General features: G+C 34.1%; 1 protein-coding gene across 1 annotated transcript; it reads right to left on the bottom strand.

Annotated features, from left to right (window-relative positions):
* Positions 1-2,215: 2,215 nt before the first annotated feature.
* On the bottom strand, positions 2,216-8,479 carry LOC112014501 (protein PIGMENT DEFECTIVE 338, chloroplastic; the record flags this gene model as incomplete). The annotated part of the gene is given in 7 exon segments (XM_024046887.2): positions 2,216-2,264; positions 3,852-3,977; positions 4,985-5,082; positions 5,218-5,298; positions 6,904-6,975; positions 7,063-7,137; positions 7,426-8,479. Coding segments are annotated over 7 exon segments (1,452 nt in total), but the record flags the coding sequence as incomplete, so codon positions are not given.
* Between the last annotated feature and the right edge of the window lie 4,675 nt (positions 8,480-13,154).

The following is a 13,154-nucleotide window of genomic DNA, read 5'->3' as shown; positions in this document are numbered from 1 at the left end:
AAAAAAAAAAAAAAAAAAAATGAGGAGAAGAGGAAGAAGAAGAAGAAGAAGTAAAACATGAAGATGACAAGAGCGGTGCCATTTGGTATTTTCCCTGTGGAGATGAGGTGCTTAATGATATTATTAAATGTCTGATAGCAGATTAGGATGAGTGTGTAGGATTATAGGGTTGGTAAAGAACTCAATGAAATTTCTCTAAGGAGATATAGATTCCAACCTAGCAGACATCTTACTGGAATCCTGCTAATAGTGTGACATTTTTTGTTGCATGACATAATTTTCTCTCATTGTTCCACGGCTTACAATCCAGTGGTAAACAATACACAAGTTTAGGTCATCCATTTTCAAAACCATGTTTCTATACCCCCGGATGGTAACCAAAGTCATGAATTTATTTTAATTTTTTTCCTTGGAACACTAGAGGAGACAAAAACTATGCCTAGAAGTGAGACTTACTGTATCCTGTTCATAAAAGCCATGCCTGCAGTGCCAAGGTAGAGAATTCTGTAAAGATCTTCCTTTGAACTTGGTTGCATCTATTTATATTGCTCACTTTTATTCATAGAGAAATGGAGAAGTAAAACTTGATGGCAGCTGTCCCTCCAGAGGAAAATGTACCTCATGCATTTGATACATCATCACTCTCATAGTACATTTGTTTCATATGCTTGTGTACCCGACACACTATGAGAGGAATGATACATATATCCACACATGATATAATTATTGTATCTAGAGGGTTAGACCAACCCCAGCCAAGCTACGTCTTTTAATTTTTTGGAGCAAACTGTATAGGACTAATTGACAGTTTTAGAGGATGTAATATTTCTGTCTACAAAACAGTTACTCTATAACCTCTCTCTTTTTTCTTTTTTTCTTTTTGTCAATATCAATAAGGAGTTCTTCCAGGACCACAACTTTTGTTATAATTTTGACGTGATAGATTGTGAGTCACATCAGGGCTATGACAAAAGTTGTCCATAGATTTTCTCTATCAGTAATTTGAGAGAAGCGTCAATTGAGGTATAACTCGATAGCAACAATTCCCTTACAACTTAACAGTGCAACCAGATTTCTAACCAAATAAAACAAAACAAAACACTTTTGGCTTTAATTGAGAATAAAACTGATGTCAGAAATCATATTCATACCCCTAGTACTGCTCTGAGTTGAAGGTGGAGCCTATTGCTACAGAAGAGAGGCTACACTTTGGCCAACTATGGGCTTATTGCTTAGAAGATAATGCAAAAGATGACACTAAACTACTGTCTTTGCCATCTCCATTGTGTTGAATGACAAACAAACCGTTGTTTGGATATGCTAAAAATATATGGCAATGGACTTTACTAAAATTTCTATTGACCAGCAAATAATACCAAATAAAAAATTCAATTCAACATAGACTCAACCCAATTGGTTAGGGTCAAAATGAATTTTTTTTATATGCCAAACAGTAAGTAGCAGCCTAATTCCAGTCAAACAATGGCCTTGAAATAAATCATACATTGTTTTGGTACACAACGGAGAACAATGCTTTCTATATACAGCAACAAACTGAATCAGAAGAAAATTAATCTAATCATTTCCATAGGAAAACAAAAACAACACCAAGGACAAGGTTTGCAATTACAACTGAGAATATTTTGACTCATCATATTACATATTTGCATGGAATAATAAAGTGGAAAACTATGTCAACACACAGCGAGAACAACATATGCCCATGTCTCCATAGATTTTCAATGGCTTGTGATCTAAGTGCAATACATGCTGAATAACTTGATTTTTGTGAATTCGAGAGTATAATGGCCTTGTTGAGACTTGAGAGTTATTTACATTTTTTCATCATGGGGTGTGTGGGTTAGGGGAGGATAGCAAGGTCTGAGCCCTCCCTTTTTTCTAATTTGATGGTGTCACAGGGCAACCTTAAGGGTCACGCTGGTTCATATTCTCTTTCAAATTTGAACCACTTCCAATTTGCATACATTCTTACCTCATTCTCAAAGGGTAAAGCATTGGTTGGAGGGAGTTCCGACTTATGAGGGGCTAAACCAGAAGGTAGTTTTTCCTTGTACATCCTTGCCATTGCATCAGCCTCAGCAAATACTTTCTGCCAAATGGAATGAATTTTTTCTGTTAAGGAAATTGGGTGGAAGCAACACGCAGGCCATATAATAAATCTCAATTCAGAGAAAAAGATTAACAACATAAGCACCTCTTTGTTTGAAATAAATAGGCCAGGCTCACTTTCAAGGTCGGCAATACTGCAAGACACAGAAGCAAAATTATCACTAGCACCTACTTAGTGCCACTGTTTGGCATTGGCACAAATTTCCTAACCAAAAGAGGTTCTAACATGGAAAAAGTAAAACTAATAAAGGCTGTATCTTGCTCATTAGAATTTGATGATTGTGGAGGCTAAAACTTCATGGATTAAACCTTCATCAGGTAATGAACCCACATCAAACTCACCATTGAATTAATATAACATCCCAAATAAGTAGTATTATAACCACAACTCAATATCTTTATATCACAATTATTTGCATTAATATAACACCCCAAATAAGTACACCATCATATTGCATTATTAGATGAGTTAAGGTCCTCATGGAAAGATTGAATGTTCACTTGAATACCTCATGATAAAATATAATTCATTTCTGTTTCAAAATTGCATAAGAGAAACAAATTCATCCAATAGAAAGATTAGAAAACATAGAATGATGATTATAGATCGGTCCTCCGGATCTTATGAAATGACCGCCAAATCTTACAATAACATTTAGTGAATAAATGCAGGCACCCATTTTTTTGCAATTGATCCCAATGAGAATTTGGCCTAGGAATTCTCTTAGCTATTGTGTTTTGGGGATGATAATTCTCTTCCTCTTTTACACCCCCACCCACCCCAAAAAAGTCCTCAATTTGACATACTTCTCAATAACAACTCTCTTGTAAGATCATCTTCTGATAGTTACGGAAGTTACAGATTTACTAAATAAAACACAATCGCTAAGTATATATATTTCAAGATTTGTCGAGATGGACTTAATGCAATGACAGAGCTACTCATCACTTTACCAATGCAAACTTACGTGGGTATTAAAAGTTAAGACATAATTTTGTCAACTGTTAAATACATGTTGCTATTACAAACATTAAGATGGAACTATTGCATATCTTTAAGGAATTCAACCTTCAAATCAACAGCTTCTCCATTATAGCCTACTCTTTTGGAGGCCAGAAAAGATTCAAACATATATGATCCTAGAAAAGAAATATAATCAATTAAGTTTACTTGTATTTAACAACGAAATCCACATGCTCAAACTTTCATAAATAAATTGTCTGTTATTTCTAACTTATGGAGCACAAACACAGGAATTGGAATGTATTAGAAGTAACTAAGTTTGTGAAAATTGAAAATGAGATTATAAGGGCAGAAAAAGAGGAGACCCCCGGGGGGGGGGGACCACAATTGATAGTTAGGTAGACGAGGAAAGATTCTCTACTAGTGACATCAATCCATTGAAAATAAGGAATGTCTAACTCTTCATTCTATTTGCATGCCAAAACAAACCACAAACAACAATTTCAGCCCATCTGCTTGTTCATATAACTATATTTTTCTTCTTCCAAATTAATTATGGTATTCATAAATGTCTTAAGTCTCAAATCATGATCTAATTCAGACACAAATTATAGCACCAAAAAATTTAATAATGAAAGTTTGAGATTGCTAGTAAAAAAGTAAATCATTATGTTTTTACTTTGTAAAGCAAGAGCTTTTGGTGCATCAAACATGCATGGATTGCACTCAGAAACCTAGAAATCCAGTACTTAATCACCTGAGAGATATTTTGCCAGGAAACATTGACTTCACAACCAGAACTTTAACCTTCTCATCAACCACAAGTAAGTCGCTGACAGAAGTAATTCGGGCACGGGTGATGTTTGAGATATGCAGCAACCCACTGTGATACAAAAAAAAAAAAAAAAAATGAGGACAATCATCCACCATTTATAAACTAAATAAAATAAAAGATGCAAATTTAATTTATGAATTACATCCATGAAACATGGAAGGAAAAATGATGCAAAGAATAGATCATAGCTAAAGCCCCTTCAATGCATATGGTGCTCATTGCAATTGCTAAGTCAATGTGGGTTCACTAATGGATCCCTCCAAAGGTCCTACATAATAAAGGAGAATTTTCCATAGGTTATAATTAATCATATATGTTTAAAACATCCTTAAATTAGAAGGAAACTGAAAAGTTAATATTAGGGGATTAAAATAAAAATATAGCTACTGACTGTTCCCTATAATTGCATTCATCTGTTAATCAGGAAATATACAGAAGATGAGTTGTTTGGAGGAGATTGGTAATGAATTTTATCTACTTTATACTTGTTAAAGTAATATGGTTTAGCTTCAACTGAACCTACCATTATTAATACTTTTTTGGAACCAAAAACCTGTAAATTCTGTCACTTCCAGAAATTCCTACAACACTTTCTTCTTATTTAAGCCATAACATAAGCCTTCATTTTATGTTCCTCTCCATAAAAATCTATAAACTGAAGCACTAGGTCATCCATTTTGACCACCCCTAATCTCCATTATGGTAGCTGTCATTCATAAGACTCACTGTTGAAGCTTTGTGTCAGAAAGAATAGCAACACATATGCATGAAAGTTTGGCCACTAAAGACAGCTCACCAGAAATCTCATAAAATGGTTTTTTTTTTTTTTAAAAAACCCTTTTGTCCTGTTCTTTATTGTACTGGAATCAGCAACCTTCACCAACCACATAATAGCTTTTTTTCTTTTTTTTTAATCTCCTTGTCTGGCTACTCCGATCCCAACTCACTCACATATTCAGAATTTTCTTTTTTCAAAAATAGAAAAATCAAGAAAATACACGTATCCAACTTACTTCCAGGACAAGTTTTCAAAGCAAATTCTAATTGTTCCTCACCTTCTGTTACTTTCGCCAATCCTTATTTGAGCTCCATACGGGAAGATTTTTTTAACAGTCCCTTCTAAAAGTGTTCCCTCTCTAAGGTTTAACATTTCCTGCAAAATTATGTGAAAAGATAGCAGGTCTTTTAAAGAAAAGTAAAAGAGAGAACCAAACAAGAACTACAGAAAATATTATTGCAAGAAACAAATTGAGCAAAAGAAACACCAAATGACATAAGAAAAACTAACCCAAGCTTCCCTCTCACTCAATATTAAGTCATTTTTAGCCTCATCAATTCTAGTAATCTGCACATGTACCCGTCGTCCAACCTACACCAGCAACAAACAAATTATGTCTAAGAAGCACAAAAGGTTTGCATTGAACCTAAGTGAATGTATATAAACAAACAGAGAATAGAAAGGTTAGAAAGTCCCAGGCTGCATTATCAGTAAAGTAAAAGTATTAAGTATGTAATGCTTTTGCTCTTCCCAACTGGACCCCAACCCTTGCATTAAGGCCTAGAATAAATATGGTAGCCAGGCAGTTGCCCAGATGGCCCATTTTACTTTGCCATATAAGTTCATATATCTTACTTTACATGCAAGTAAGTTTCTATATCTAGTAGTTTGCCCAACTGCACCATGGCTCTAAATTAGGGCCTAGAATAAATATAGTAGGGCAGTAGCTGACCATATGGCCCAGTTTCACAACTCCATTTGATTTATTCATATTATTAGTAATGGTAGTAATAACAAAAAAGGTCATAGCAAATGCTAGAAGTAGGATCTTGAAAAGGTAGTTGGTAGACAGCCTTAAACCCAATAAGTAAAGATTGCATGATGACTGTGAACAAGAAAAATAACTATGGGCATTAAAGCAATTCAAGTATATACTCTTTTTATATAAATATATATATATATATATTAAAAAAATAAAAAATAAAAAACCTAATTGTAGTTTTTTCAAAAATTAAGAAAGTACCACCAACTTTTGTAACACTATCCCCCACACCCCCCCCCCTCCCCCCAAAAAAAAAAAAGGTGAATGTCAAGGTCACTAGAAGCCAGGGTCTTTCTTTCCTTTTTCTTTTTCCTTTTTTTTTTTTGGGGGGGGGGGGGTGGTAAGCTTTTTCAAATGGAGAACCTAAACAAGAATAACACATGCATTATATGAAGGTTGAGTTGCAGAACCAGATTGATGTTTTATGATTCAATGAAATAAAAAATTTGGATTAAACATGATATATTTATATATTAAGAAACTGTACGTAACTGGAAGAATTTTTCTACAAGTCTGCGTGCATGTTTGTGTGTATTACAAATTTATAATAAAAAGTAGAATCAAAGACCCCTTAGGATTTCATAACCAAGGTAGACCAATGATTTAAGATCCAATGGAAGCTTTCCACAATTGTAAAACTTTCCATTTCCATATTCAATGATGTCAAATTGCATATATTGTTAATTGTTTAAAACCATCAGTCATGAAAGGTTAAAGCAGTCAAGAAGGAGGCCAACAATGCATATCAAGCAAATACAAACACACGTAGGCTCAAAATTTAAACAAAAACAAAAAAACACTAGCTTCATGATCAGAGCAAGTACTTTTGATTCAAACAACGTCCACCAAGATAGCTTTTAAGGATCTCCCCCAACTCTTAAAGGATGTAGTCAAGTCAGTCCCAATTGGGCCATTAATGGTCAGTGAAAATATATAAATATATGAAGATTTCCCCAAAATTAATTAATATTTCTATCCATAATCTGCATATTAGCTGAAATCATTTATTTGACACATCTATCCAGCCATTCTTTTAATTTGTTCTAATTATGCATGATAGCCTTTTTTTTTTTTTTTTTTTTTCTTTTTGATAGAATGCATGATAGCCTTTTAATTTGTCCCAATCATGCACAAAGGGGGGGAAAACTACTCACATTTTCTTTCAACTCAGTGAAGTTGTTCACTCTATTCAACAACTCAGCTTTGGGAAGAAAAGCTCGCAATCCCTGCAAAGTAAATTTTAAAAAATGATAACAACTGGAAAAATGCATAAGAACATACACACAAATTAGACATACAAGAGACAAACAAACCTCAATTCTTGTAAGAAGACCTCCAGTATTCCACTCTGTTATTCTAACCTCAATGGGTTCATTGAGTTGTTTTATCTGCTCAACAGAAAGCAAAAGATGTGTTCGCATCATCAAATAGAATCATCCACTAAAAAAAAAAAGCTAAGTAGTAGCTTAATATTGGCAGTAATAAAGTTAGGAAAATGAAAATCATAGTGTAATTGTATAATCTATCTTGATTCATTTTAAAGATCATAAAAAATGTACTTGTATATAATTTTTTTGGAAAGAACATTTTCTCAACATCGCTACACAACATTTTCAATATTCTGCACAAAAGTTTCCAAATCTGCTAAACAGAAAAGAAAAGAGCAAGAAATGAACCTGCCTCACTCGATGCCAGGCAAGCCGCCGGAACAGCCGTCTAGTAGAAAGCAATGGCCTACCACTAAGTGTTCTCCCAAGAACCTCTGCAAACAAAACAGTTCCAATCTCAACAACAGGCCTTCCAAGCACCTGTCTCCCACTCAATGCCTCATCATTCTTCACAATTCCCATCTTCCCCTTAACCATAACCTCAGTGGCATCCTTATCCGTATCACATAACAAGTTTTCCATTTCCTTGTCGTACAAGGGAAGCACCTCCTTTGTCAACATTGTACCCAACAAGTCTGCCCCCACATTCACATCAAGCTTGTTCTCATTACCTGAAACCACCACCCCCACCACAAAATCACCAGGTTTGGGCTCATAGTACTCAACATCAACCTTCTTACCTTCCTCATTCCTACCATCCACATCACTTTTTCCCTCTAATACTAATACACCTCCCTCATCTACTTCTTTCATTTCTTCCTCAGAATCTCCCCCCTTGAAGAACTTCAAAAAAGGCGCTAAAGCCTCATCTTTATCAGGTTTTTCAGACTCCTTGTCTGATTCTGAGTCAAAATAATTATCTATAGGAAATGGGGAAGGCTTATTTAGCAATTCAAGCTCTTCATCATCTTTAGTAGAATTACTTGGAGGCTTTTGAGGCAACTGGGTACTCAAAAAACCATCAAAAACCTCATTCCTAGAGCAAAAGGCAACATGGGTACCTCCACAAATTGGGAAATTATTCTTAGAAAATATCAGAGACCCAACAGTGGAAAATGTTTGAAATTTGGAGCGTTTAGGAGCTGGGCATTTAGTGGGGTTGCTTAGAAATGGAAATGGAAATGGAAATGAAAATGGAAACACTTTGTTGTGGATAGTGAAAGTGACATTGTTAACAGGTAAACAATAGTTGGGAGAAGAAAGAGACTTACAGGGTTGAAGAAGAAAAAGAAGTGGCATCTTCTTATCTTATCATCAGCTCTGTTTCTACTTGCTTCCGCAGATTGCAGACTCAATGTTTTCTTTAGTATGTTTCTATTTGTTTTGTCCAACGTTTCTGGCTCACGGACGGTTCAGGAATCAACATACGTGTGAATATCCATATCAGGCTCTGTATTGTTGGGCTCTTCGGAATGGACCACTCTCTTTTAAACTGGGCTTGCTTAGATGGATTAGGCTGTGTAAAAAAAGAAAAAAAAAAAGAGGCGAAAAGCACATTTTAGTCCTACATTTTCAAACGATTCCTATTTTAGTCCCTACATTTTCAGACGATTCTTATTTTAGTCCCTAAATTTTATTTTTACCGCTTTTAGTCCCTATCCTGAAAAACGCTTCTCGTTTTGGTTCCTGCCATTACTCATTTAACAGAAATATCCTACGTGGCAAACGGTTCAACAGGAAATGTTGACATGTCTATTAAAATAATATTAAAAAATGCCATGTCAGATAAAAATAATATTTAAAAATGCCATTTCAGCAATTTAATTTTTGAAAAAAGCCACATCAGATAAAAATAATATAAAAATTTCTAACCTAATTATTTTTTTGAAAAAAAGAAATTAGTTAAATTAATTTTTTTTTCCTTTTTTTTTGGAAGAACATGAAGAATGTGTTCTTCATTTTTCTTCCCCAACTAAGCTTGCCCAGAAAATTAAAAATTAAAAATTTACTTTTCTTTTCTTACATTTTCTTAGCAACCAAAACCATAAAATCACTCAGATTTACAAAATAAAAAGCATGTTTGCCATTCCTCTTTCTCTATTCATAGTTCTCCATCTCTCCCTCTATATCTCTCTTCTACGTTTCCCATTCCTCTTTCTCTATTCACAGCATGTTTCGCTCGTCTATCTCTTCTCATCTAACTAAGTTTTGGTTGGATCGAATCAGTGGTTGCTAGGTTTTAGTGGTGGCGTTTCGGTGGTGGGTTTCGGTTGTGGAGTTGAATCGGTGGCCGGCTTTGGTGGTGGGTTTTTTTCGGTGTTTGCTGGATCCATTTGGTGGTGGGTGTCGGTGCTTGCTGGATCAGTTTGGTGGTGAGATTTGGTGCTTGCTAGGTCTATTTGGTGGCTGGGTTTCGTTAGTTGGGTTTCATTGGTGCTTACTGGATCAGTTTGGCTGGCGTTTTGGTAGTTGGGTTTCGTTGGTAGCCGGGTTTTGGTGGTGGCTGGGTTCTATTCGAGGTGGTGGTGGTCGTGCCTTTGGGTTTTGTTTGGGTGTTTGGTGATTTTTTGTTTAGGTGGGTGGTTTGCTTGGCAGTGGGTGGTTTGATTTCTAGGTTTATGGGTTTCTCGACAGTGGGTGTTTGGTGATTTTGTTTTTGGGTTTTTGGGTTTGTAGTTTGATTTCTGGGTTTCTGGGGAAGAAAAATGAAGAACACGTTCTTCATGTTCTTCCAAAAAAAAAGGAAAAAAAAATTAATTTAACTAATTTCTTTTCTTTAAAAAAAAAATAATTAGGTTAGAAATTTTTATATTATTTTTATCTGATGTGGCTTTTTTCAAAAATTAAATTGCTGATGTGGCATTTTTAAATATTATTTTTATCTGACGTGGCTTTTTTTAATATTATTTTAATAGACACGTCATCATCTACTGTTGGACTGTTTGTCACGTAGGATATTTCTGTTAAATGAGTAACGGCAGGGACCAAAACGAGAAGTGTTTTTCGGGATAGGGACTAAAAGCGGTAAAAATAATATGTAGGGACTAAAATGGGAATCGCCTGAAAATGTAGGGACTAAAATGTGCTTTTCGCCAAAAAAAAAAAAGGCTTGCTTGACAGTTCTTACTCGCCCACTAGGCCACTAACAACAAGTATAAGACTTTCCCCATCACCATTGTGAATAGAATTCGAGAAATTATGCAGTACATCCAGCAGACTACAAGAGAGGATATTGTGGATTGGGTATATATAATCACCCACTTATATAAGAAAAACTATCTTATAATATCATCTTATGAGACATCTCGTTTATAACATGTATGGATCTTAAATATGTGAGAGAGAGGTCTTATGAGACTGTCTCATGAGATGCCTTCTTCACACGTGAGACTCATCCTTATGTAAGAGTGTGGTTACATATATCTGTTACACTATATACCATCTCGTGGGCTACACTCTCATTTCACATAAATGTGGATCTCAAGAAAAAAACAAATAAATACATAAAATGTGGATTCCACGTGCAAGACCCACATGCAAGATCCACCTTTATGTGAAGGTAGGTGAAGCGTACTAAGTACACTGAATAATTTCACTATTGAATACCATAATTTTTATTTTTTATAAAAATATGATAGATTTGAAAAGTTGAACTTATAGCAATCGCCTTATGATAATTGTTCTTTTATCATTATGGCAAGACACCAACTAATTTTTTGTGGTGGTAATGGTAGATAGGGTCAGCCCTAGGCCTAGGGCACTTAGACCATCGCCTAGGGCCCCCTACTAGAGAAAGATCCCAAATTTTGGATTAAAATTTAGTTTTTTTTTTAATATTTTTCTTTGGAGATATAGAAAAAATAATAATTAGTTTTACATTTCCCTTTACTTTTTAAAAGTCCTAAAGAATTTAGTAATACTAGAAATATGACAACTTTAAATACATTTGTCTTATAAATATATTTCATTAATCACAAGAACTAATTTAGATAGGAAAGTGCTAGAAATACTAGAAATCTTACTGGGTTTGGCTTACCTCCAGTACTTTTTTAATTGGACATGTCCTTTTGTTTTAAATATACAATGACAAGTGGTAGTAGGTTTTAATTCCACCTTTTATTTAGTTAGTGGATAAAGTGACAATTTCTCATTAAAATAAAAGGAGACTCTAGTTAAAAAAGTATGGGAGGAAAGCTAAACCAAATTTTACTTTATAGACTTTACAAATTGATATGACATTTAATATGATTTGCGGACTTCAACAACTTATTAAATGCATTTTTAAATTACTTTTTGATTAGTGATACATCTTTGTAAGCCTCATTGTAAAATTTATAATATCCCTAAAATCATTCATTCATTTATGACTTTTGAGTGGAGTTGTGTTGTGTTTTTGTGTTAGAACCTCTTTCCATCTCCCTTGTGTGTGTGTATGTGTGTTTCTCAAAACAAAAACAAAAACTTGTTTATTATCTTTTTGAAGTGTCACTGATCACATTCGTTACCACATCATTTGTAAGTTTTTTATAGTAAAATTTGTTATAGCTTCAGCATTTCCCACCAAAAAAAGTATTAAAAAAAAATTAAAAAAAGTATTTTTTTTTTAAATTATGATATTAAGAATTAGTTAAATATTATCTAGGTGATAACAAAAGGGCTCCACTTGAATATATCGCTTAAGGCCTCCAAATTTGTTATCCCGACCTTAATGGTAGAAATAACAATGTTAGTGGGAGGAGAGAGAAGTGGTGGTGATAGTGATTATGATGTGGAGGGGGAAGAAAGGCAATAGCTGTGTTAGTGTAGAAAGGAATGAAGGTGAGAACGTAACAGTAGGTGGTAATAGCAGCATTATGAAGGAATGAGAGGGGGTGAAGGAGGTTATAGTGGTAGAGGTAATGGTGATGATGACAATGTGGAGGGAGGGATCATAGGTGGTGATGACAACACGGAGAAGGATAAAGAAAGTGGTGGTGCAGTGGTGTAAAAGATTTAAAGAGGAAGAGGGGAAAGAAGGTGTAGGGGCAAAACCTTGGTCCAAAAAATAGTTTACATTTTCAAGTACATTATGAAAGTGCAAACAATTTGGCTAAAAGACACTTTATGCCCTCTAAGTTTAAAATCATTTCTAAATTGATGTCTCTCAATTTTTAAAAATTACAATTTATGTCATCAGCTATTTCATTGATATCAATTTTTGTTCAAAAGATTATTTTTGGGGTGAGGTAACGATTTTCTACCATTTTCAAATGGTTTTATATCAACTTTCTGATAAGAGGCAAGATGTTTTTTATTTTTTATTTTAGAGATATATTTAATGCAATTTTTGGTTATTCTCTTTTGTAAATTACAGTTTTCTTATTGATTGTGTCATTCTTGGAGTAGATATCATTGCTAAGCACACCTTGATGAGGAGTAATGATCTTTCTTTACCCAATATATTGTTCTTACATTTATATAATTAAGGATAAAAATATTATTTTGGTCATTAAACTTTACTAAAAGTTTATTTTTCATTCTTAAATTTTAAAAAGTTTGTTTTTCATCTTTAAATTATTGAAAATGTTTTACTTTATATCTTTAAACTTTAATCTCTAAATTGTTGGAAACAGCTTCTTTTTTCATCTCAAATTTTGTCTTTAAGCTATTGAAAAAAAAAACCTTTACAAATTTTTGGGATTAAAAAATAAATTTTTAAAGTTTAAGGATGAAAAACAAAATTTTGATAAAATTTAAGGATCAAAATAATATTATACCTTATTGTAGGGTCACGATTTGTAGCCCAAACCCAAAAGATATGGGATGTGAGCCCAATGAGCCCAATGAGCCCAATAAGCCCAATACAATAAATTTGTAGAGAATGGGTGTTAGAGCTGGGCTATTTGCAGATTGAACAACGGCTAGTAAAGATTTAAAATATGAACAAGCATAAAAACACACTTAAAACCCGATTAATTTGGTGTCCGAGGAGATGAATTATGAATCGAACCACTATTCCTGAAATCTAATACAGTTCTTAGTGCTACAGTAATTCTTTTTCTCTCCACTTTCCCTATATTTTCTGATCCCCCTCTTAT

The sequence above is a fragment of the Quercus suber genome, unplaced genomic scaffold (genome assembly GCF_002906115.3).
Source record: "Quercus suber isolate HL8 unplaced genomic scaffold, Cork oak 2.0 scaffold_45, whole genome shotgun sequence".
Taxonomy (NCBI): Eukaryota; Viridiplantae; Streptophyta; class Magnoliopsida; order Fagales; family Fagaceae; genus Quercus; species Quercus suber.
This window is presented reverse-complemented; position numbering and strand designations above follow the sequence as displayed.